Genomic DNA, 27230 nt, shown 5'->3' on the forward strand with positions numbered 1-27230 from the left:
TTCGCTTTGGAAGGTAAAGAATGTCAACCTACATTCAAGAGAAACCAGAAACCGTCTCGCATTACAGGCATGGAGGGTACATGTAACTTAATTGAGGTCCTGGGGAGATTCTAGGAATCTTATCAGAACCAAGATTGAGCTTGTTCCCCTCTAATGAAGTTGGGAGTTTCTGACTTCCCAAAGCTAGAGTCAACGCACCGGAGAACAAATTACAGGATTAAATGTGTTTTAAGTGTATTTTTTATAGGCCCTCATGATGGTAAAAAAAGAAAGAATGTATAGTATTTCCTTGCTGCTTTAGAATTTGCCCAAAAGAGGAAGGTAGTATAATTTAATAATGAGCATATAGTTAAATGCTTCCTATGTAGGAAGCTGACTATAGATTTTGGAACAGAGACAGTAAAAAAGTGAATGTTTCTGTACTTAGCTGAACATACTCAAACTGAGGGTAAGTACTGCAAAGTGGGATGGGTTGTTGTTTTAGGGGCCTTGGAAATTTCTGAGAAATCAGACAGTAAAGAAACATCTCTGAACATATGTCATGTATCAGAACAGGCACAGCTTTTCATTAGACACAAATGAAAATGCTTAAAAAGATGTGTGCAGCATTTTTTAAAGTCGAGAAAGAATGAAGTCTAAAAATGGAAAAACAGAACTGCCACATATAACACTGGACTTGAGACCTTTTTTCATTTTTAAGCTGTTTTGGCAGGACAGTCTTCAGAATTATGTGACATAAACATGGACTCAAAAATAGTAAGGCCTAAATTGAAGATTTGTGTATTTTAAATGCATATTCAATTTTCATTTATTTGGATCACACTGTTTTAACAAACTGATAATGTAATGTATAATTTGTCAGTCATACAGAAACAAAACTGGTAAAAGCATGTAAAATTTCTGTAATAATAGTAAAAAAGAAAGGGTTTTAAATAAGTACGCTACCAGTCAAAAGTTTTTTAATGTTTTTTTTTTTATTATTATTTTATTATTTATTTGACCCAAAGTACAACAAAACAGTAACATTTTTACACATATTTTTACTATTTAAAACTGGTTTCTTTTTAAATATATTTTAAAATGTAATTTATTCCTGTGATTTCAAAGTTTAATTTTTAGCGTCATTAATCCAGTCACGTGATCCGTCAGAAATCATTCTAATATTCTGATTTGCTGCTCAAAACACATTTATTATTGTTGAAAACAGCCGAGTAGAATTTTTCAGGTTTCTTTAATGAATAAAAAGTTCAGAAGAACAGCATATATTTGAAATAGAAATATTTTGTCACATTATAAATGTGATATATAAATGTGATATATATTTATCATCACTTTTGATCAATTTAAAGCATCCTTGCTAATTAATTTAATTTCTTTCCAAATAAATAAATAAATAATACTGACTCCAAGCTTTTGAATGATATTGTGTATAATGTTGCAGATGTTTTTTTTTTTTTTTTTCAGATGAATACTGATCTAAAATGATTTCTAAAGGATCGTGTGAAGCTGAAGACTGGAGTAATGATGCTTAAAATTCAGCTTTGATCAAATGAATAAATTACATTTTAAAATATATTCAAATAGAAAGCAGTTATTTTAAATAATAACATTTTTCAGAATTTTACTGTTTTTGCTGTACTTTGGATCAAATAAATGCAGGCTTGGTGAGCAGAAAAGACTTCTTTAAAAAACATTAAAAATCTTACGGTTCAAAAACTTTTGACTGGTAGTGTATATTAAATATATGAAACAAAGCTAAAACTACAACACTGATAGTATCTTAAATCATAATTAAATGAAACATAATACATAAATGAACACATAAAGGACAGACATAACCATTAAAAGCTTGAAATGGACTTATATTTTTCTGTGTCAGCTGTCTTTGACGTCACAGCTCAGGCTTTGGGAATTGTTTTTTTTTCTGGTGCCATTAGTCAGTGCTGTCATGACGTCAGCTTTCCAGTGTTTTCAGACAGCGGGAGCATCCTGCATCCAGCAGCATGAACGGAGAAACTCCCACTGAGGAATGGAAAAATCTAACATCCTGAACATGACAGACACTCCATCTAAAGTCAGTAGAATGATGCTTACCTGTTAATCTGACAGAGCAATCCACACCATCTTTTTTTCCACATCATATGAAGCAATTCAGCTGAAAACACGCCAGAAAACAGTAGGGCAGAAAGTCACGTTTTTATATGTCACTCAAAACCTGGTAATGGTTTTATTGCAAACGCAACAGGGCCTGACCTGATCCTGTCAGACATGACATTGTATAATGCATGCAACATTAAATAGACACACTGGTAGCAATCCAAAAAAAAAGTGTTTGATTGCATAGCTGCAGGCCTTTGAGATGAGGAATGAAACTTTTACTATGTCAAAAGTGTTTACAATTATTCAGAACTATAAAAAAGGATGCCAGCAGCTGAATTCATCTTCTGCATTATTCCAAATAAATGCATTCGCTTAACTTTACATTATTTCAGTCTAAGATGATCTTAAATTAAAAGAGTTAAAGGAATAGTTCACCCAAAAATGAAAATTTGCTGAAAACCTACCTTCAGTTCTTAAGATTAGATGAGTTTGTTTGTTCATCAGAACAGATTTGGAGAAATGTAGCATTACATCACTTGCTCACCAGTGGATCCTCTGCAGTGAATGGGTGCCGTCACAATGAGAGTCCAAACAGCTTATAAAAACATCATAATAATCCACAAGTAATTCACACCACTCCAATCCACTCCAATCCGTGAAGCAAAAAGTTGCATGTTTGTAAGAAACAAACATATTATTAACATGTTTTTAACTTTAAACCATTGCTTTCTGCTGTCTATAATATTGCATTCTCCAGTAAAAAAAAAAAAAAAGTCTGAATCGGGAGGGAAGATCAAGCATATTTCATATTTTAAAGTGAGAAGACAACAAGAGATGGACTTTTTCACTGGAGGAAGCCATATTATGGACTATAGACTCATATTTTGGATTGAAGCTTCAGTTTTGTTTTGTGTTTTTTTCTTACAAACATACTTTTCGCTTCACCAGACATTAACTGATAGACTGGAGTGGTGTGGATTACTTGTGTATTATTGTGATGTTTTTATCAGCTGTTTGAAATCTCATTCTGATGGCACCCATTCACTGCAGAGGATCCATTGCTGAGCAAGTGATGAATATGATGAATTTGATGAATTTCTCCAAATCCGTTCTGATGAACAAACTCATCTGACAACCTCACATTAAAGGAGAGAAAGCATTTCAGGATTTTTCTGCATATAATGGACTTCATTGGTGCTCTGAATTTGAACTTCCAAAATGCAGTTTAAATGCAGCTTCAAAGGGCTCTAAACGATCCCAGTCTTATCTAGCGAAACAATCGGTCATTGTTTTCAAAAAAATAAAAATTTGTATACTTTTTAAGCACAAAAGCTTGTGTAGCACAGGCTCTGGGATGCGCGTCCATGGGTTGTTCTTGAACAATTCCTTCATTTTGAATGAATCTTTAATGTGACTCGGGAAGAACGAGTCGTCTCGGGGAGTAATTCATTCAGTCGCACATGCGCAACATCCTATTAGTGTCTGTACTGGAATTAGTTCACCTTCGGGTTTTCGAGTCGTTCGTTCAACTTATGGGGCTGTCACGTGATGCTGATTTTGCCAAAATGAACGAAATGACTCAAAAAAAAAAGACTCGTTCATTTTGCTGAACGAGACTCAAAGGTCAGAGTCGGTAAAATGATCTGAACTTCCTATCACTACTACGAATCACGTCTTCGAGTCACCACAAGTTCATCATCTGTGTACTCTGGCTCAAAAAGAGTATGTCGAAAAACTTAATGTTATTTCCTCCTACAACTTCAGAATCGTCCATCATCGTTGTACCTTTTTGTTTGTAAACAGCGTTTGACTTGCACTTTCTTAGTCTTTGCAGGTTTGCTTTGTAAACACTGGGTCTGTAGTTCCGCCTACGTTCCGCGTGACCTTTCAACGTGATTCAATAGTACGTGAACGCGCATCCCAAAGCCTGTGCTACACAAGCTTTTGTGCTTAAAAAGTATACAAATTTTTATTTTCCGAAAAAAATGACAGGTCGTTTCGCTAGATAAGACCCTTCTTCCTCGGCTGGGATCATTTAGAGCCATTTGAAGCTGCATTTAAACTACATTTTGGAAGTTCAAAATTGGGGCACCAATGAAGTCCATTATATGGAGAAAAATCCTGAAATGCTTTCCTCAAAACCCATAATTTCGTCACGACTGAAGGCAGAAAGACATGAACATCTTGGATGACAAGGGAGTGAGTAAAGTATTTGTGAATTGTTGTTCTGAAAGTGGAGTTCTCCTTTAATCATGAGATTTAAAAATAAAACAAAACAAAACCAAAAAAAGAGGATAGAGGAACAAACAACTATAAATAAAACTAGCAATTCATGAGGTTGCATAGTGGGAAGAAGGCAAATGAGATATTTTTTGGTTTGACAAAAAAGCTGTTGAGATATCGCTTGGCTTTCAGAACAATTGTTATATAGTATTCAGTAAATTATAAAAAAAAACGCTGTAATATTCAAGTAAATCTTTAGTCATCTTCATCATTTGCAAGACCTACTTGACTTTTTTTTTTTTTTTTTTACAGTGAATCCTCTTAGTTTAAGAAAACTTATCTTGCTGTTACAAAACCTCAATAAAAACATGCAGGAATGATAATGAATGCAGCCAGACTTGATGCATTTGAACCGTGCAAAACATCTCAAGTTTCTCTACTGAACATCTGAGCTGTCATGCGATGGTTTAGAGAGTCTAATCAAAGAGCATCAAGATCCTCTGGAATGCTGAAGACATCTGAAAAGCACTTCTGCATTAAACCGAGAAGCACGCAATGAACGTGATTTAACGGATCTGATGTTTATGCTTCTAGCCAGTCAAGTCATGTCATGCTTCACCCAGAAGGAACTTAACGTGAACATTTTTGACAGCGTACAGAAATGCAATTATATGACAAGCTGATACGGTCTCTCAGCGCACTCATGCACGTAGAAGAAAAAATGCTATCTTCAGGTCATGGCAGAACGGTCATATACAAGATGAGCGTGCGTGAACATTACCACATGGGTTACAACATACCACATTACATAACTGGAACTTGTGATTTTCAGGAATAGTTTACCCAAAAAAACGACAATTTGCTAAAATATTTTCTCACCCTCAGGCCATCCAAGAAGGGTTTCTGAACAGATTTGGAGAAATGTAGTATTACATCACTTGCTCACCAATGGATCCTCTGCAGTGAATGGGTGCCGTCAGAATGAGAGTCCAAACAAAACTTGACAATAATCCAATAATCCAAAAGCTGTTTGTTTGTAAGAAACAAATCCATTATTTAGATGTAACTTCAAATCATTGTTTCAGCTAAAACAATGAATCCTGTATGTGTAATATTGCTTTCTCGAGTGTTGTTATTGAAAATTAAAGCTAGAACTATTAAATGATTAGTTCACTTCCAGGATAAAAAAGTCCTGATAATTTACTCACCCTCCATGTCTTTCAAGATGTTTAAAATCTTTAAGGTCTTTTAAGGTTTTTGAGGAAAACATTCCAGGATTTTTCTCCATATAGTGGACTTCAGTGGGGAACAATGGGTTGAAGGTCTAAATTGCAGTTTCAAAGAGCTCTACAGGATCCCAATCGAGGAATAATGGTCTTATCTAGCGAAACGATTGATCATTTTCTAAAAACTACAGAAAAAAATGTACAGGGTACAATGGGGCTAAAGGCCCAAAGCATTCTCTTTTTTGTAAGATACACAAGCAATTTTGGCTGATCCTTGATGTGATCGCAGAAGGCAGCACAAAGCTGATTCTGTGGTTACTTGACCTAATATTTGAAGTTTTTAAAAATGCAGATTTAAGTAGCAAATGAGAATTGCTAAAATTCTTAATTATATATGGAGACATATATAATATATATATATTCTTAATGATTTTCAGTTTTGTTTAAGATAATTAAAACAGCAGTTTTTAAGTAAAGAGAGAATATGTAAAAGAACGGTATTTGGGGTAAAAAGTGCCCCTGGCTTTTGGGGCTAAATGGCACAATAACTTTTCTATTTGTTGACATGACATGGTTAGTTTCAGGTGTTAAATATCATATTTTATTTTGGGTGTTCATCTTAGAGATAATCACCATGTTTAGAATGAAACCATCGTATTTAAAAACATGGTATTAATTATATCATATAATAAAATATCATTTGTTGTTACTACTGTAAATCTATATTACATTACTATAGGATTTCCTTCCATGCTTTCAGAATCTTTATATTTTAAAATGATTTTGTTTCTGTATTTATTAAAATATATGTTTTATGTTAACATATTTTAATGACAGTATATTTATTGAACAAAAAATTATTTTATCAAATTAAGTCGAAAATAGTACAAACTTTGCTAAAGTGATTGTTTTGAACATGTATTAACTTAGACATTATATAAAAAACATTATTTTAGCTAAAGTACTTGTATCAATACTGTGACCATTTTACCCTGTGTGTGCGGTGAGGCCCCCTTGCCACCTCAAACATTTATAACACATTTAAACAAAATAAACGACTTGTATGATTTATTTTCACACTGTTGCTCCATAAATTTTCATTACAAACGTATATATTTTTCTGCAGTCATACACTTTGGGTGCAGTGAAGAGCACATTTTTTCTTAATTTATAACCACAAACGCTCGTCTTGCACTAGCTTGACTTCTAGCATTATATAGTCACGTTGGAAAGGTCACACGTGACATAAGTAGAAGTACCTACCAAGTGTTTACAAAGTGAACATGCAAAGAAAGTCGAACGCCATTTAAAAAAAAAAAAAAAAAAAAAAAAAAAAAAAAAAGGGAAAACAATGATGACAGATGATTTTGAAGTTGGAGGAGAAAATGAGATGGAGTTTTTCTCCCTACCCTACCTTTTTGAACCAAAGTAGACTGTTGAAGAACTAACCACACATGACCTTCTCCAACATGATTACATAGTGCATGAAGTAGTGGACGCGAATTGCAGAGCTAGTGCAAGATGAGAATTTGTGGTTAAAAAGTATAGAAATTGATTATTTTTTAGGGAAAATTACTGATTGTTTCACAAGATTAGACCCTTGTTTCTCTGCTGGGATCATGTAGAGCCCTTTGAAGCTGCATTGAAACTGCAATTTGGACCCTTAACTCACTGATCCCCATTGAAGTCCACTATATGGAAGAAAATCCTGGAAATCCTGAAAACCTTAATTTCTTTTTGACTGAAGAAAGAGAGACATGAACATCTTGGATGACACGGGGGTGCGTAAATTATCAGGGAATCCTTTAAAACTAATTCTTTAAAAGCTGTTATTGTTAACTGAAATAACTGAAAAAAAAAAAAAAAAAAAAAAAAAAAAATATATATATATATATATATATATATATATATATATATAAATATTAGACAAAAAGAAAATAAAACTGAAATAAAATAAGTTTAGGTTAAAGTTCCAATGACAAATACACATAACAAAATTAGAAAAAATTAGAAAATATAAAACTTAAGTTCATTATCAGATGCAAAAACGTCCATCAGTTAACATCTTGTGAAGCAAAAAGCGACGGCACCCATTCACAACAGAGGATTCATTGCTGATGAATTGATGAATGCTAAAATGTCACCAAGTCTGTTCTGATGAAGAAACAAACTAAAAAACAAAACAAAAAAATAAATAAATAAAAATTGAAACTGAGATTTGGACCTTCAACCCGTTGTCCACCATTGAAGTCCACTATATGGAGAAAAATCCTGGAATGTTTTCCTCAAAAACCTTAACTTCTTTTTGACTGAAGAAAGAAAGACATGAACATCTTGGATGACATGGGGGTGAGTACATTATCAGGGAATCCTTTAAAACTAATCCTTTAAAAGTTGTTATTAAAATGACTAAAAATTTGAAAATTAAAGTCCATCAGATGCAAAAATGTCCATAAAAATAAGGGCAGAGGTTAGGAAATACTACGGCTCGTTGTATAGATGAGGTCAGAGCAGGTCCTCATAAGCCGACCGCAGAATCAAAGGCCTTCACTCTTCTTCTGTGCAGTTTGAACGTCCAAATAAATTCAGAAAGCATATTTAACATCTGCTGGTGTTTATGAGTAATCCCTGTGGTCAAATCCCTTCCTGTTCCCTGACCCAACAACCTAAACATGCAGGATAAGGAAGCATAAATTTACCCTCGGTAAGTCTCAATCTGTCCATTGATCTGTCCATTTACGTATACGGACCATATAATATACCGCACATAACTTTATGATTGCTTCCATGTAGTTTTCCATTAACGGCAAGATGAAAATTATTAATTGCATTTTTTGGAAGTCAAAATATGTACAGCCTTTCCAAAACACATCCATGTGTTGAAAATGCATGCACATTCATGAAAAATATTTACAGAAATGAACCCAATAAATAGAGCTGACTCAGTCTGTTTGAAATCCACATATTCAATGAGAATTTATTGTCACAAGCACAATTTCTCGTCATAAAGTTACACAAAAATAACGGAACACATTTACACAATTTATACAATCCTAAATTGTACAATGGACAGGCTAACTAAGTACCGAGAGTTAAATATGTACTCACATTGCACACAATGATATTAAACCTACACAAGTATATAGGGCTGTATGTGAAATAAACCATGGTCCGACATAAAAATCACATTATTTACATTAAACATCCATTTGATTTCCAAAAAGGTTTAGATTTCATGTCAACGTCTTTCCATCAGTCCAGAGTTGTGGCATAATCGAGTTTCAGTCCACGTTATTAGTCCAAAAGTTAATAGTAAGAATCGCAGCTGCCACAAAGATTACAATGAACACCGCGAAATGCTTGATATTTAGCGCTGCGTCGGCTCATACGAGGCTGGTGTCGATTACTTCACAAAGTGACACTTGCTAGTGTTTTTGTAAGAAAAACAAAAGGAAAAGTTTAAAAAAAGCTGCAAATGCAAGTTTTAAATTCAAATCAAATACTGTTTTTGTCTTTACATCCGTCTACATTTATTATTAGTTAAGCTAGGTTATAGACATCACTACATAGACTACATTTTACACAGTAAGCGTAAAAATATCTCAGCGTTTTTTGTCAGCGCGATGCTGTTTGGCAATGAAAAATGAGGTGCAACACGTGAAGAAAAAGATCCTTCGCTTCTAGAAAGATCCTGAAAATACTTCCGTACGATAAAAATGTCTAAAAAAAAAAAAGAAAATCTCTTCATTATATTTATGTGTGTGTGTGTGTGTGAGAATAGTCTTGACTTGAGGTTGCTGGGTGAATCCTTTAACTTTAACACAGTAATTCGCTCAAACCAGGCATTAATTTGCCTGCTTTCTATGTAAATTAGGCTTATTATTGATGCTGCTTTATTATAAGAAGTTTATGCCTTTGCATAAATAATCTTGCACTTTTACTCCTCATAAATTAATTTAAAAAATGATGTTTACATACATTTTTTGTGATAATGGCAGCAGTTAATCATCACATGATGATTAAATGATGGAAAGGAGCATTAAGACTGGGAATATATTTATTTTGATTTTTGCACTGTTTCTCTAATTGTTGGTGTATGAGGGATCAAGTCAAGTGTGTGTGTGCCTGTGTGTGTGAATGCAGAAATGTGTTTCAGCAGCGTCATGTGCGTCACATGTGAGATGAAGATACTGCAGTCCGAACCAAAACAAACAAACTAACTAACATAGGAGTCTCCGATTACTCAGAGAACGGTGGGAACATGCCGAGGTCGGCAAAGTCTTCGATGTTGTAATTGGTTGTTCCTTGGGTGGGATCTCCCGGCATTGGCAGCATATCCTGTGGGACAGAAACGGAGCGTGATGTTGAATCAGACAGGCTTCGTTCAGAGTTACTGGTTTGTCTGTGTCCGTGAATGTAACTAAAGGTCAATTCACATTAAAGGAGAAGTCCACTTCCAGAACAACAATTCACAAATAATTTACTCACCCCCTTGTCATCCAAGATGTTCATGTCTTTCTGTCTTCAGTCGTAAAGAAATTGTTTTTTGAGGAAAACATTTCAGGATTTTTCTTCATATAATGGACTTCAGTTGTATCCTCGAATTTGAACTTCCAAAATATAGTTTAAATGCAGCTTCAAAAGGCTCTAAACAATCCCAGCTGAGGAAGAAGGGTCCTATCTAGCAAAACGATAGGTCGTTTTTTTTTTTTCGGAAAATAAAAATGTGTATACTTTTTAAGCACAAAAGGTCATGTAGCACAGGTTCTGGCATGCGTGTTCATGATGCTACATACTACTGAACCATGTCGAAAGGTCACGCCGAATGTAGGCGGAACTACAGACCCAGTGTTTACAAAGCAAACGCGCAAAGACTAAGAAAGCGCAAGTAAGTCAAATGCTGTTTACAAACAAAAAGGTACAACGTGTTGGACGATTCTGAAGTTTAGGAGAAAATAAGATGGAGTTTTTCCAACATACTCTACCTTTTTTAGCCGGAGTACACAGACGATGAACTTAGACGTGATTCGTAGTAGTGATGGGAAGTTCGGATCATTTTACCGACTCAGACCTTTGAGTCTCGTTCAGCGAAATGAACAAATCTTTTTGAGTCATTTCATTCATTTTAGCAAAATCAGTATCACGTGACAGCCCCATAAGATGAACGAACGACTCGAAAAACCTGAAGACTTGAAACAGGTGAACTAATTCCAGTACAGAACCTAATAGGATGTTGCGCATGCGCAAATGAATGAATCACTCCCCAAGATGACTCGTTCTTCGTGAGTCGCATTAAAGATTCGTTCAAAATGAACGAGTCGTTCAAGAATGAACCGTGGATGCTGCATGAGCTTTTGTGCTTAAAAAGTATACAAATTTGTATTTTTCGAAAAAAATGGCCGATCGTTTCGCTAGATAAGACCCTTTTTCCTCGGCTGGGATCATTTAGAGCCTTTTGAAACCGCATTTAAACTACATTTTGGAAGTTCAAAATCGGGGGCACAATTGAAGTCCATTATATGAAGAAAAATGCTGAAATGTTTTCCTCAAAAACCATAATTTCTTTACGACTGAAGACAGAAAGACATGAACATCTTGGATGACAAGGGGGTGAGTAAATTATTTGTAAATTGTTGTTCTGGAAGTGGACTTCTCCTTTAAGACTGATGCTACAAAGTGAATTTTGCTAGGGCTGCCCCTTTAATTCTCTAAACTCTTCAAAGTCTAGACTAAACGTTAGTCAACAAATTGACTCTGTCAATACCTCCTTGCTATTTTTCCCAACAGATAGTAATTACTTTTGCTGGTGCTTTGCGTCAAGCTTTATGTGTCATATGACAGCCCTAGAATTTGCACAACTAAGAAAAGTGATTATAATCAATCAAATGATTAAAACAAACTTCTGTGGGAAAAGTAAAATATTACTTTCTCAAATGGGAAGCGTTACACAAGGTTTAACATCAATGGCAAATTGTAATTGGTTTTTATCATCAATGATGTGCCATATTTGAATGAATGCAAATGAGATTCAAGAGCTACAACTGAAGGGATGAATTTCACAGAAAAATGATTAAAATTTCTCTCTTTTATCCAAAGTGACTTACACAGCATTTAAGTTACACGTTTACATTTTATGAGTTATAGCAAAAATATAAATAAAAAATAGAAAATAAATATTAGTATACACTGCTGTTCAAAAGTTTAGGATCAGTAAGATTTTTAATTCTTTTTTTTTTTTTATTCTCTTACGCTCATCAAGGCTGCATTACTTGATTAAAAATACAGAAAAATACAGTAATATTGTGAAATATTATTACAGTGTAAAATAATGTTTTTCTACCTTAATATATTTTAAAACAATTTATTCCTGTGATACAAAGCTAAATTTCTGGCATCGATAAACCAGTCTTCAGTGTCACACAATCCTTCAGAAATCATTCTAATATGCTGATTTATTACTTTTATTATTAATGTTGGAAACAGTTGTGCTGTTTAATATTTTTTTTAGAACCTGTAACACTTTTTTTTTCACGATTCTTTGTTGAATAAAAAAAGTTAAACAGCATTTATTTAAAATAGAAATCTTTTCTAACAATATAAGTCTTTGCTATCACTTTTTTTTTTTTTAATCAATTTAGCACATCCTTGGTGAATAAAAGTATTAATTTCTTTCAAAAAAAGAAAGAATAAAAATGTACTGACCACAAACTTTTAAATGGTTTATATTGTTACTAAAGATTTTAAATAAATGCTGTTAAATCAACATATTAGAAAGATTTCTGAAGGATCACTGAAGACTGGAGTAGGGCTGCAACGATTCGTCGACGTTGTCGACAAAAATCGATAATAGAAATAGTCGTCAATGAATTTCATTGTCGAAGTTGTCGCCAGACATGTTTTTTCCGACCGAGTGGAAGCATTTGTGCGAGTGCGAGAAATTGTTGTGGTGCGACTTGTTTTCATTTCTTCACAAAACTTTCGCTAGCCTAATACTGCCCAGAGTGCTGTGAGCTGATACAGTGACAGTTTCGCCGTTTTCTCCAACATTACACAACTAATTAAACTTGATCTGTACATTCTTCACTTGCAGATTTTAGATATTAGCCGTCAATCACTCCCTGTCACTGACACTGCGCTCCGCTGAAACTCGGAACCGGACGTTTTTCTCTCTCTCTCTCTCAACCAACCTCCGTTCCGGATTTGTAAACTACATTTCAGTTAGGGGTGTGTGATATGACGATTTTTGATTGTGGACAAATAAAATGTCTCCACAATCTGCTTTTAAGGAAATATACTATATTTCGTGCTACAGCGCACATTCTGTCAGACGCAATTCTGGCGCCTCCATCTCCATATACTGTACAACGCGGCATACATTCACATCAAATGAAAACTCATCTTCAGAGTTTTACTCACGCAGGGGCGTAATTTCCACTGGGGACACACTCCAGAAATCAAAATCCCCCCACTTTCAAATTGTTTTGTTAAATTAATGTCTTGTATTGTAGAATGCACACTCAGCACCGCCGAGAGTTTAGCACCATCGTTAAAACGAAACCGAAGTAAAACGCGCGCGCATCCAAAAGCAATTTTAATACCCCAAGTTTAGAGAGCGACTCCCCAATGTGCGCAAATTAGGCTATATAACATATCTAGGCTGTAGGCTATAGGTTGTGTAGTTGTATTTAATACAACCTTAATATTCATTTGGTGCTCCTAAATTTTTTTTGGTGCTCCTAACTTGGGAGCACCAGTGCTACCAAGTAAAAAAGTTAATTTCGAGCCCTGTGCATGGTTTGCAAAGCAGTCCTTGCGTATCACGGCAGCACCTCGGTGATGCACGAACATTTAAAGAGAAAGCACGTCGGACAGTTGAATGAAACTGACTTGGTTTGACTCGCCTCGGTAAGATTTAAATAACATGGAAGCCAATACGTTTTGTTTTGGATGTACATTGTACATTTTATAAGCGTCCTTTATAAAAATGATAGAGTGTCTTTATTTATGCATTTATGTCTATACTGACCGAGCACTGTGCCTAATTGGTTTTAGACAGGGCATTTTTATTTACTTTTAGTATGAATCGGCCTATCAGCAGCAAAGTTCAATAAACTATGCATTTTTCATTGAAGTACCCCCTTCTTTCTTGTGTTTACTATCATTTTCCACAGAATTAAAGCAATCTCATGCTAAATTTTAGAAAAATGTAATAATTATTCGATTAGTCGACTAATCGTTTCAATAGTCGGTGACTAGTCGACTATTAAAATAGTTGTTAGTTGCAGCCCTAGACTGGAGTAATGATGCTGAAAATTCAGCTTTGCATCACAGGAATATATTACATTTTAAAATATATTCACAAAGAAAACTTTTTTTACATTGAAATAATATTTCATAATATTACTGTTTTTTTCTGGATTTCTGAACAATAATTGCAACTTTTGAGCATAAGAAACTACTTTTTAAAGAACATTCAAAATCTTACTGACCCCAAACTTTCGAAAGGCAGTGTATAGTAAATTTTAATAGATTAAATTAGTAAATATTAAAAAACAAATGAAAATAAAATGTTTAACCAAAATAAAATATGCATAACAGCTGATTCAAAATATTAATAAATGCTATAATAGCATCAATCTGCATATTATTGTTATAACTCTTTAATATGAATAATTATAGTATTAAATATATAAAAGTAAATCAATTACCATGTAAATTTCATTTGAACTATTCCTTTGAATTCTTAATTCTAGTTTTATTAGCATATTGTTAGTCAAAGTCAAAGACCTTCAAATGTTTAGCTGCTCATGACAGACCTCTGCATGTGCTGTGGATATTGATGTGTATGAATGTACTCGGCGAGGACAATGGGTTTACCTGGAAGACCTCGGTCTGGCTGGACTGAGGATGAGGATGCGGGTCTCCTCCTTGCTGGCTGTGGTGTTGACTCTGCCATTGAGACCAGACCTCAGACGGCCGGCCCTGGAACTGCCCTCCGCTCTGGCTGCTTTCACCTGACACGTCTGGAGAAACCAACACAAACACATTTACAACGGCTCTGAACGGTCACTTCTTGAGCTTAAAGATGAATAAAGATTATTTCTGTGATACTATTATGGCATTTTGGTTCTTTTTGGAATCCCAGTAAACTGCTGGTGTATAGAAAAAAAAGTTCATTAATGTTAAACTATTAAGAATCATTTGTTCATTGAAAAATGAAATGAAATAAAATATAAATATTACATGTAATTAAAAATTAAACTAAACTTAGAAAACAAAGTAAAATAAAAATGTTATTATTGACTAAAACCATAAAAAAAAAATCACTTGTTGATTGAAAGCTGAAATAAAATAAAATATAAATATTACATCATGTAATTAACAGTTAAATGAAAATTAGAAATTGAGTACAATAAAAATGAGCGTTATTGCTGACTAAAACTATTTAAAATGTCTTTATTAAAATATAATAAAATAAAACAACAAAAACATTACATGAAAACTTAAAAAAAAAAAAAAAAATGGAATAAAATAAAAATAACTGAAATAATAAGTTTTATTACTGCTAACTAAAACTACTAAAAACATTTATTAATTAAAATAAATTTGTTGATTGAAATAAAACAAAACTAAATGTCAGATGAAAAATATAAAGATTATAAACAGAACAAAATAAAATAAACATAAAATAACTGAAATAAGTTTAAGTACTAAAATTACTCAAATTAAAACTAATAAAATTAAAAACGAAACACAAAATGAAAATAAAAGCCAATTTAAAATACTTGGAAAAATAATCAAAAACATATAGTATAATATAGTATAGTAAAAAAAAATATAATAGTAATAGAAGAGTACCAGAAGTAGTAGGCCTAATAGTGGTAGTAAATATGTGTTATTATTGACTAAAACTATTAAATAAACTGAAATAAACAAAACAACAAAATAAACAACAACAACAACAAAAAACATAAATATTACATGTAATTAAAAATGAAACAAAAATTAGAAATAGAGTACAATAAAATTAAGTGTTACTGTTAACTAAAACCATTTAAAATGTCTTGACTGAAATAAAATAAAATAAAACAAAACAACATAAAATAAAATATTACCTGAAAACTTAAAAAACTAAAAAATTATAAAATGGAATAAAATAAAAATAACTGAAATAACAATAAGTGTTATTACCGCTAACTAAAAATGTTTTAAACTATTAAAAACATTTATTAATTAATAATGAAGTAAATATATCAATATTAGATTAAAGAAAATAATGAAAATCATAAAATGTGCTATTAATGTTAACTAAAACTATTTAAAAAAATAATTTGTTGATTGGAATAATCTAACAAATTTAATGGAAACAATATGAACTGAATAAAAAGGGGGAAAAAAAAATGAAAAAATGCTAACTAAAAATATACAAAATAATTTGTTGGTTGAAAGAAAACTGTAATCTAAATGTCAGATGAAAAATATAAAAATTATAAACCGAACAAAATAAAATAAAGATATAATAAGTAAAATTAAATAAGTTTATGTACTAGACTACTGAAAAACTAAAGAAAAATGTAAGCTGAACATAAATATTTAAAATGCAAACTTATAAAAATGTACATAAAACTACTAAAACTAAAATTATTTTGAAGCCAATTCAAAATACTTGAAAATATAATAATAATAATAATAATAATAATAATAATAATAATAGAAAGAATAATAATAATAGAAAAAATAATAGGTCTAATTTAGAGGTAGTAAATCAGAAGTAGTAGTGATAGTAATAGAAATAATAAAAGAAATAATACTAATATTAATGCAAAAAAAATCCTTGTGTGTTCTAAACAAAAAAAAAAAAAAACATCGGGGTGAATAAATGATGGCAGAATATTGTGATACGGATCCCTCTCGGCTTCTCAACAAACATGTTTAGACTTTCCGGTATCAGCTTCCACATTAACTCCAACACGTCTACTTTTGCAGCATCTCAATGGAGCGTGCGTGCAAAACACTTCAAGCGTACGACCTCCATTTCGCTCAATTTGTCGCACGGGGGGGAGAGACATTTACTACAGGCTGACAGAATCATTTAAACGCATACATCTAGTGTCTCTTCACCCGCGGGGCCCGAGTCTTTGCTTAGGAAACGAGCGAGTGGAGCAGACTAATGCGCGGCGGGCGCGGGCGGAGGTGACGACGTGGGTGGGTGTTTTGCAGGATGGCACAGCGGTGCCCTCGGGCTGTTTCTCGTGTTCTCCATGTTGATGAGGCAGTGATGTAAGGTCAAACTTCTCATTTCCCTACTGTGTCGGCGCTTACCGCGCGGACGCCGAGGGCGGCCCTCCTCTGGCTCCATTTCTGTCTGTCTTTCCCTCAAGGTTCGGTCGTTTGACGCGCCTCGTAAATCTCTCTATCAATTTTTCTATTCGTCTTTGGTCGCGTTTCACTCCCCTAGCCATCTTTCTCCATCCCCATCAATCTGAAGTCTGCGTGCTGCGTGTTTTCCCTCGGTATCTGTAGCGCTTATGTAGCGCTTATTCTCCGGTCGCCCCATCCAACGTGTACAAAAAGCCGGCGTGACAAAAGCAAATGCCGTTCAAAGAAAGAGCCGGGCTCTGCCGTTATTCCCCAAGCGCTCTTCGATCAATAAGAGAACTGAAAGCACGTTCTCTTGCTTTCATAATCATAAATGCGGCTGTTGAAAGCGTGCTCGATTTCACGTACGCATATAAAGACTGCAATTAAGTCACAATGTAACATTATCTCAGTATGGAGCATTTCAATAAAGGCGGTATGATTATTGTTTATGCTCTGCATTAGCTGGAAAAAGTAAGAGTGCATTGTATGAAGTATGAAGCACAAATCCAAAAAATCTAAAAGAAGCTGGGTTTACCGGTAAACAAAAGTATTGATTTTTTGTGTATATTGATGTAAACAGTTGCATGGCTATTCTTGTATTCTTACTCTGTGGATCTATTTTTTGTTTTTTTTTTTGTTATTTTTGCACAGACTGAAAACATGGACAAAAAGACTGTGTAAAAACATTGATCATGTCTTAGAATAAAGATCACTGTCTTAATCAAACAATAAACTAGCAGTCTTAACTTATAACATGTATAAATAGAGAAATTTCATTTCTGAAGTCTGCACCGGTTTGGTAATGACACCGAATAAATCTGCCCTCAGATCATGATATAAAATGTTAAAATTACTGACACTTTTGATCTGCAAACTGCTGCTCTGGCAGAGATGTGCTTCTCTGTCACATCTCATTTCCATCAGAACTGAATGTGAAAACACGGTTCCTAAGCTCAAAGTGCAAAGTACAACTTTCCTTACCACTTTATGAATTTATCATTGAGAGAAAGTCGGTACGGAGTTGCCATATGGCAACAATTAATTTCTACTGTCCTTGTTATTCGGAAAAAATAAATATATTGCAATATAATAATTAAAAGGGACTAAAGGTAGTCAATGAGGTGCTGTTTTTAAGCCACATGACATTTGAATGTTCCTCCAAAACACTTTTTTTCCCACTGTCACCCCAACATGGAGTAGAGCCCTGCATTTCAGCCCGAGCCCGACGGGCCTTGACTTTTTTTTTTTTACGCCCCTAGGGCCAGTTTTCCCGTCATAGTTCAGGCGCAGGCCAGGCTTTAGGCCTGTTTTAGGCTTCTCGTTACTTTATATTTGAGACATCCACCAATTATGAAAAAAAATCTCAAATGCTCAAAAAATGCTCAAAAAAATGCTCAAAAAATGCTCAAAAAAATCTCAAAAGCTCATCTTGTCTTGCTCTTCCAGAACTGTCTGGCTCAAGACAGTTAGGGTATGTCGAAAAACTCCAATCATATTTTCTCCCTCAACTTCAAAAATCATTTCAAAATCATCCTACATGACTGCAGAAGTACTGACCCAGTCTTTGCAAAGTGAACATTTCTCGGCTCGTTTACAACCGCATTTAGGATCGTTTGAAGCCGCATTTAAACTGCATTTTGGGAAGTTCAAAATTGGGGCACCATAGCAGTCCATTATGGAGAAAAATGCTGAAATGTTTTCTCTTAAAAAACATAATTTCTTTACGACTGAAGAAAGAAAGACATGAACAACTTGGATGACAAGGGGGTGAGTACATTATATGTGAATGTTTGTTTTGGAAGTGGACTTCTCCTTTAAAGTACTTTCATTTGCAACTTTCTACTGGGTTGTTTCAACCAGCTGAGCAGTTTTTGTTTCTCTTTGGTCACAGTTGTGACGAAGAACAAAGCACGTACTTTTACTCAAAACCAAAAAATAAAATACATGTGTGCAGTTTGCTGAAAATTGGAATTAAATGGATCATTTCCAAATACGGAAAAAGACATCATGTCTTCCTTCAGTCGCAATGTCTGTCCTCCCGTTACGTGTTTAAGCGCCGTCCACGTGAGGAGGCGAAGATAAATGTTCCATTTTCTTTAATGACAGCATATTAAAAAAGAATTATCTGGACATGGCTTCATTTTCAAGTGGCTGGCAGAAGCCTTCAGGGCTCAGAAAGCCATTCGGAGCCTGCTGCACTTGAAATGGAAGTGGGTTTTTAATGTCACCTGTTTAACATAAATTACTTATTAAATGGACACACTAATCACAGGTTCAAGGTAGAGAGTTTCCCTCGAGGGACACAACAATGGGAAAAAATGTCATCTTGTAAAAGTCTCCGTCGCACACCCAGCTTCAAATTAAATTTGGTTCGTAGACCTGAATGTGATGGAGAAATCCGAGGCGGCTTTAAACGGATGTAATGTAATAACAACGATTCTACGGTTTCTTCCTTTAAGCCGTTCAGCATGTTCTGCCTTTGGTCGAGGAATGTGGAAAGTTGCACAATTGTGTTTGTGTATCTGTGCCCTTCGTGTCATGCTGGTCAAATTCCTCACTTTAAAGTGTCAGGATACTGAAACCAGATCTCTCTAGTATGAGTTTAAAAGGTGCAACGCATGACAGATTAATTAAACCCACTGCAGGCTGTTTAAAGTCCTGAACATGATAAAAGAAAAGCACGTCAGGAGCAAGAGTTTGACTGATGCAACATCAACATGATCTTCATTAGGATGGAACAGGAGTGGGCAATGGCTTATATCATAGTATGAAGAATTTTATATTGTGATGAAAGTAAATGCATATATATATATTCATTCTAAAATATAAATATATTAAAACTTATTACATACATACATACACACACACACACATATATTCATTCTAAAATATAAATATATTAAAACTTATATATACATACATACACATACACATATATATATATATATATATATATATAAATTATATATATAATTTATATATATATATATAAATTATTATATATAATTTACATATATATACACACATTTTATAATAAAATTTTTAATATTTTTTTTAATATAATTTTAATATATATATATATATATATTCTGTAATATAAATAATAATAATCTATATATCCACACACACTCTTTTTAATATAAATAAATATAAAATGTGTGTGTGTGTGTGTGTGTGTGTGTTGTACATTTTAAATAATGATAATTAATATTAATAATGTGTGCATATATTTTCCTATTTTATATACATGTTCTATATTATAAATAATGATAATAGATAATATATGCTAGAATAAATATTAAATATTATTATTAATATTTATTAATATACATAATTGAAAATTATAAATAATTTGTGTAAGAAAAATACTTCAGGTGTCTGCTATGAATATACTTAATTATTACAATCATTACTAGTGAACTTCCTAACTATTCATTAACTTTGCTTTGTCTAACAACACCCCTTGCCATAATAAAACACTGTAATGCATGGCCTCACATGACCTAATGTTGTATTATATATAGCATCTTTCTTGGTAACATTTAGATAATACGTTCATTAAAAAGTAATTTTCCAAACTCACTGAATAAGGTATGCACATTGTCTAACACTTTCATGATTAACAGTCATTGTGTTGAGAAGCAATTTCGAAGAGTTTGCAAAACTAGGAACACAAACATCTAATTGCCTGTTGTCCAAATGTGATCATTCAAACCACAGAAATCTGTTTTTCATACGGTCTATAATAGAGATTAAGTGGCCAAACCAAAGAAACCAGAACAACAAAACCGTTTGTCTCGCCATGGACGCCATATGATCCTCAGACTGTCTGCTGCTAATGACGCGTCTTTCTATTGAAGACAAACGGCTGTTTCAGTCATTGTCCGTTACTGCCTGTGTTTTATATGGAAATCTATAAATCGTTGTACATGTAAAAGACGGTTTATACAGTCATCTGAAACGGCCTATGGGAGGACTGGTTTCCCAGAGGAGCTGTAATGTCACCTCCATATGAAGGATTGTTAATCTCAGACTGACGTCAGGCTGGATCAGATCGCGGTTTAAGGAGCAAGGCGGATTTTCATTCAATCAATCATTCAGGTACAAACAGAGCTGCAGGAGTCTAAAGTTGTCACCATAACAAAATTTCACGAGTGGATATCAATACTTTAGGATTAGCAATAGCAATTTATACATCACAGGAAAAACGAACAAGGTCAGATTCAAGATTTTTGAATATTGAGTTGCAGAAGTAACAAAACAGCTGATATCCCTAAAAAGTTATCATGATATCAACCTCATCACATGTTGAATAGTACATGATTGAATGAATGTTTGAATACATGAGGCAACATGAGCACAGTAAACAAATATGCACAAAAATGGTGCAATTTAAGGCACGTTCACACCAAAAAGATAGGTATAACTATATTAGCATCCAGAGCGTGGTAGATTACTTACAAATTATAATCTGTTACTGATTCCAAATTACATGACAAAAATGGTAGTCAGTAATGTAATCCATTACATTACACGTTTTAGGTAATGTAATCAGACTACCTTTAGATTACTTTTGACCTAACTCACTTATCACATTGATTTAAACAGAATAATCTTGTACAATAATAATGTAAAAATACAAAGAGTAAGAAAATATATTTCTTTCATTGTAATTAACAGCATGAAGTGCATTAAACATTATATTACATCAAGGTTTCTAAAACTGGGGTTCGTAAAGGAACTGCAGGGGGGTTTTGAGTTTAATGAAAGGCTAACAAGTAATTAAATCACAAAAATGTAAAATTAAAACAAATAATTTTAAAATAACAATCAAAATAATCCACTTACAAAAAAGAAGAAATATTTTAAGTTCACCTGCACGCCATTAACCAATGCCAGAGAACCATGAACATGCAAATGTAGTAATTATTAAAACATTTATTTTAAAATCTCATGGGTACTTTAAGGGGTCATTGATTATGATTTTTTTTTTTTTTTTTTAACTTTAGTTAGTGTGTAATGTTGCTGTTTGATCATGAAGGATCAGACAATCACCAAATGCAAACTGTGTGTGTTCTGCCTTGAGAGCAACCATACATTTCTCTTTATATATTCTTCATTTATTCATTTATAATCATTAATCATTTTATTGATTCATTAGTTGATTAGTCATTTATATTATATTATAGTTGTTTTTTATATATTTTTTCCATTGTTGTTTAGTCTTATGACTGTGTGGTTTCAAGGGCTGTTTGTCTTCATGAATAAGAGATACAAGGGAATGTTTATAGAAACTCAAGGTTTATGGGATGTTGTTGTGAATCAGTTTGGTATAACAATGCTTGTTGGATGTGTGTTCTTCAGACGAAGTCTGAGCATTGAAACATACGCAACTAAGACTATTCAATAAACTCTGCTCCTTTTTACCATCCTTACTTCGTCTCCTGCTTCTGCTCTTCACTTTCATTGGCTTTTTCCTCAAGTCAACCTCTCTCGCCACCTTACTAATGACTAGTCTATGTGTGAATGTCCACAAAACTGGACTTTCTGAGTGTATATAAGTGGTAGACTATTTTAGAAAGGACAATTTAAAAGATAAAAAAGGGAATCAATAAATGATGAATAATTTAATGCTGTTGTGTGAATAATATGTAATATTGTAATCAATAAAAAAGCAATTGCAGTCAGATTTTGAGTATTTTAAAATGTAACTTACTCTAATTGCAAGTACTTATTTTTTGGAATCTTATTGTATTGCATGTAATCAGTTACTACCCAGCTCTGTTAGCATCCACACAATGCACAATAATGTTCTGTTTATTATAAGCACCAGCTGCAGTTTTGTCATCCCCCACTTTAAATGCTCTAGCCCTTTAAAGCAGGATGGATTCTAATTGGCTGTTTATTTTTTTAATCATTCATCAGCTGGAAAAAAAAAAAGAAGCTTTTAAAATCATTCCAACAGTTTTGTTCCTCTGTCCCATTATCGATGCAGCTGTGTTGTGGACTCTGCCATTAGAATGATTATGAAACTAAATCTTTATCTTTATCTTTGTGAACAGACCTTAATTGTCGTGAATAAGCAGGTCTTACCGAAAGCAGTGCTGCGATTGGCCAGGTTGGAGTAGGCGTTTCCAGAGGGCGAGGAGGTGGCGGGACTGGACAGAGGGCTGTAAGAGGACGGGTCGGCCTGGTAGCTGTGGCTGGAGCCGATGCCGAACGGTGAGGACTGGGCCTTACTGGACTGAGCGGGAATCTGCTGCTGTGGTGGAACAAAAGAGACAGGATGATATTAATATACAGGTGCTGTTTCACAGGCCGCAGTGCAGTCTCACTGGGCCAGAATTTGTGAAAATGTGAATAACTTTAACAAAATAAGAGAGATCATACAAAATGCATGTTATTTTTTATTTAGTACTGTCCTTAGTAAGACATTTTAAATGTACGATACAGTCTACAAGACAAAAAATAGCTGAAATTATTAAAATAACCCCATTCAAAAGTTTGGGAACCCTTGGTTCTTAATACTGTTTGGTTACCTGGATGAACTAGGACTTTTTTTTGTTTTGTGATGTTTTGTTCTTAAGTCCCTTGTTTGTTCTGAACAGTTAAACTGAGCATTAATCCTGTAGATTCTTCGGTTTTCCAGCATCTTTTGCATATTTGAACCCTTTCCAGGAGTGACTATATGATTTTGAGATCCACCTTTTCACACTGAGGACAATTGATGGAGGGGGGGTGGTGAAAACTTTTGAATAGGATGAAGCTGTCCAAATTTTTCTTATTTTGTTGTTTCCCAGAAGACAAAGTAAGTACAATTTACCTTGATCTTCAAATTCAAAAAGTTTTCAGCCCCTGTCTCTTAATGCATCGTGTTTCCTTCTGACGCATCAGTGAATGTTTAAACCTTTTTTAATACTGTTTGACTCCCTCAATTGTCCTCAGTGTAAAAAGATGGACCTCAAAATCATACAGTCACTGCTGGAAAGGGTTCAAATATGCAAAAGATGCTGGAAAACTGAAGAATCTGCAGGACCTGGAGGATTTTTTTTTCTGAAGAACAGTGCTCAGTTTAACTGTTCAAAACAAACAAGGGAGTAGATCATCCAGGTAACCACACCCAGTATTAAGAACCAAGGGTTCCCAAACTTTTGAAGGGGGTTATTTTAATATTTTCAGCTATTTTTTGGTCTTGTGGACTATATGTAGACATCTTTTATGTAAAATATCTCACTCAGGACAGTACTAAACAAGCATTTTGTATCATCACACTTATTTTGTTAAAATTATTAACATTTTCACAGATTCTGCAAGGCGTTCCCAAACTTCTGCATGCCACTGCACTTTTATTCAGCAAGGACACGTTAAATGGGTGAAGAGTCAAGACATTGATAATGTTACAAAAAATTTCTACTTCAAACAAAAGTTATTCTTTTAAACTTTGTTCATCAAAAAAAATCCTGAAAAAGTCTCCACAACATAAAGCAGCACAACTGTTTTCAGCATTGATAATTAATAGAAATGGTTCTTGAGTAGCAAATCAGCATATTAGAATGATTTCGGAAGGATCATGTGATAATGAAGACTGGAGTAATGATGCTAAAAATTTAGATTTTAGAAATATATTTACATGGAAAACAGTTATTTTAAATTGGAATATTATTTTCTGTTTTTACTGTATTTTAAATTAAATAAATACCACCTTGGTGAGCATAAAGGTTTTCAAAAACATTACAAAAATCTTTTCAACCCCTAACATATGAACGGTAGTGTAGCTGTCACAATATAGTTGTTTTCGCTGCAAATTAAATGCAGAAATGTTGTATTTTTGCTACATAAACATTTTTGGATACTCCAGTATAATATACTTCACACATGAAAAGTACTTTATCTGACTTCATAAAAAAAAAGCTCTAGCGCTCTCTCTACCCCAATTGTCCCAAGAATGTTAGGACTGAGTATCTGCTTAACAACAAACAGGACCTTAACTCAAAATTAGCAGTAAATCAAATTTTTTACAATTTAAAGAATGGAGAGCAATGTAATCACACAATCACAGCTGCAGACAACAGGCTTTACGTTTAATCAATGGAGAACCGCAGAGATACTTGTGGACCAGTGTTTCGCCAGTCTTCTGCATAACAAAGGGCTTTACATATGTTAATATTTAAGATATTAAAAATATGACATGACTGGTAAAAAAAAAAACTAAAATGATTTACATGCATTTTATTGCTTACTAAAGAAACACAGATGATAGATCATAATCCACACACACAGACAGACAGTTGAGAGCTGATTAAAAACACACACGCATATTATGAACGCCACATGCAAGGTTCTTTGTGACCCTGTTAACTCTTTCAAAAGGCAGGCACAGCCTGGTGGCCTAAAAGACAATATAAAAGGAAACATGTGCCAGTTCATTCCCTGCCAACCCTATGTATGTATAAACATATTTTAATGCAAGTATGAACTAAATACTGAGCCCTGAATGATCTTTTTCAGCCATTTCTCCGCATCCAGACGAGAATCTGGAACCAGTTCTGTCATCACGGCACTAAAGAGGAACGTTCCATTACTTTAATTAAGCTAATGGAGAATAGAGCACCAGTGGGCAGCGGGCGGCGCAGTCACGCAAACCCAATGATGGGATCGTTCTCACCTGGCCGGAGAAGGGTGGTCGGCTTCCCGTCCAGGACACCTGGCCGGCATTGATCTGCCGGGAGATCTGGGTCAGGTTCTGTCCAGCTGAACCGGCTGTGGACTGGATGTCATTTACTCCTGGGACATGGATCACAGATGAGCTGAAAAATATGCATGCACCACATTACGTGACCGAATTAAAGCAACCCATCTTCTTAACTCTCTGTGAAACATCTGAAGGCTTTTCACACCTTGAGCGCTTGACTGCACACGCCTATTTTAGCATCTTTAATATGTTATTATGTTTTTTGTTAACATTTTAAATTAGATTAAATTATAAAAACTAAAATTATATAAATTATATACAACTTTATATAAACTTTTTTTTTTTAATGTTTTTTGTTTTAGTTTCAGTTAACAATAATAACCTTGCTTTACACTCTACAAGGTATGAAGATTTGGCCTGTACCAAAGCAAATTTTATGATCCTGGAAGCAAAACTTCTTGAATCCAAACCAAATATTTTAGGCACTAAATCATGACAGGTCTCGACATTTAGGTGACAGGTGGCGTTTTGAAGACAGTCTTGATGACAAGTATGATGCGAATAATGTGAAAAATGAACTATATTTTTTCTGTCAATTTTTTTCTTCAAAAGCACACAGAGTAAGAATTTTAATGCAATAATGCCACAAATAGTTTTATGGCCTGCAAGAAATATTTATGACTAATAAATGTTCTCAATTCACACACCATTGACTTTAAAGATGTATTTTATAGACAGCCATAATTAACATTAATTTGTGATTTATTCCAATATCATTACTTTTTTATTTCAGGAAAATGATAACAAACTACATACACTTTAAACATTTGGGGTCGGTATCTTTTGCTCACCAAGGCTGCATTTATTTGATCAAAAATCGGTAAATCAGAAAAAAAATGTATAATATTATTATAACCTATAATAGCTGTTTTCTATTTGATTATATTTCAAAATATAATGCAAAGTGTCATGTGTTTTGCAGTGTCATGTGATTCTTCAGAAATCATTCTAATATGCTGATTTTGAGTTCTGATGCTGAATATTTTTGTGGAAACTATGATACATTTTTTTAAGATTCTTTGAACAGAAAGTTCAAAAGAACTTATTTCAAATAGAATCTTTTGTAACATTATAAAATCTTTACTGCCACTTTTGATCAACTGAATGCATCCTTGCTGAATAAAAGTATTAAAAGACTGAATCCAAACCTTTTAATGATTTTGCATGTGAAAACTCTGCAACTGGAGTTGTATTCTGCATTAAAGTAATCAAATAACCAGACTGTGTTCCCACTTTCACTTGAAAACATGTTGTGAAATGTGTTTATTCATACCTGAAGCTCTTGCCAGAGTGTCCTGGTTGAAACGGGCTGCCTTGAGAGTATAACTGCTGGCCGCCAGCAGTGGAGGACGGCACCATCATCTTCTTATCAGCTGAAAACAAACAAAAAACAAACACAGATCCTTATCAAGCTCACACTCAATGACCACATTTAAGAGAGGAGACACAGTCACACATCACATTACAGCACCGTGTTTATCAGCCACAGCAAAAAGAAGAGAGAACTAAAGTCAAACCACAGAGGAAAAACATGTAAACATCAGAAATACACAGCTTGGACCAGCTAA

General features: G+C 33.9%; 1 protein-coding gene across 4 annotated transcripts in view; it reads right to left on the bottom strand.

The window, feature by feature from the left end:
* Positions 1 to 8497: 8497 nt before the first annotated feature.
* Positions 8498 to 27230, bottom strand: part of arnt2 (aryl-hydrocarbon receptor nuclear translocator 2) — a 99140-nt gene continuing 80407 nt past the window's right edge. For 2 of the 4 annotated variants that reach the window (XM_051114416.1, XM_051114418.1), the window contains 5 exons: positions 26936 to 27035; positions 25576 to 25717; positions 23004 to 23169; positions 14427 to 14572; positions 8498 to 9887 (listed from right to left, as the gene is read on the bottom strand). In XM_051114416.1, the coding sequence (XP_050970373.1) occupies positions 9789 to 9887; positions 14427 to 14572; positions 23004 to 23169; positions 25576 to 25717; positions 26936 to 27035 (653 nt within the window). In that variant the 3' untranslated portion in view covers positions 8498 to 9788. Of the gene's footprint in view, positions 9888 to 14426; positions 14573 to 23003; positions 23173 to 25575; positions 25718 to 26935; positions 27036 to 27230 lie in introns of all 4 variants that reach the window. The other 2 variants (XM_051114415.1, XM_051114417.1) reach the window with 1 other exon arrangement.

The sequence above is a fragment of the Labeo rohita genome, chromosome 7 (genome assembly GCF_022985175.1).
Source record: "Labeo rohita strain BAU-BD-2019 chromosome 7, IGBB_LRoh.1.0, whole genome shotgun sequence".
NCBI lineage: Eukaryota > Metazoa > Chordata > Actinopteri > Cypriniformes > Cyprinidae > Labeo > Labeo rohita.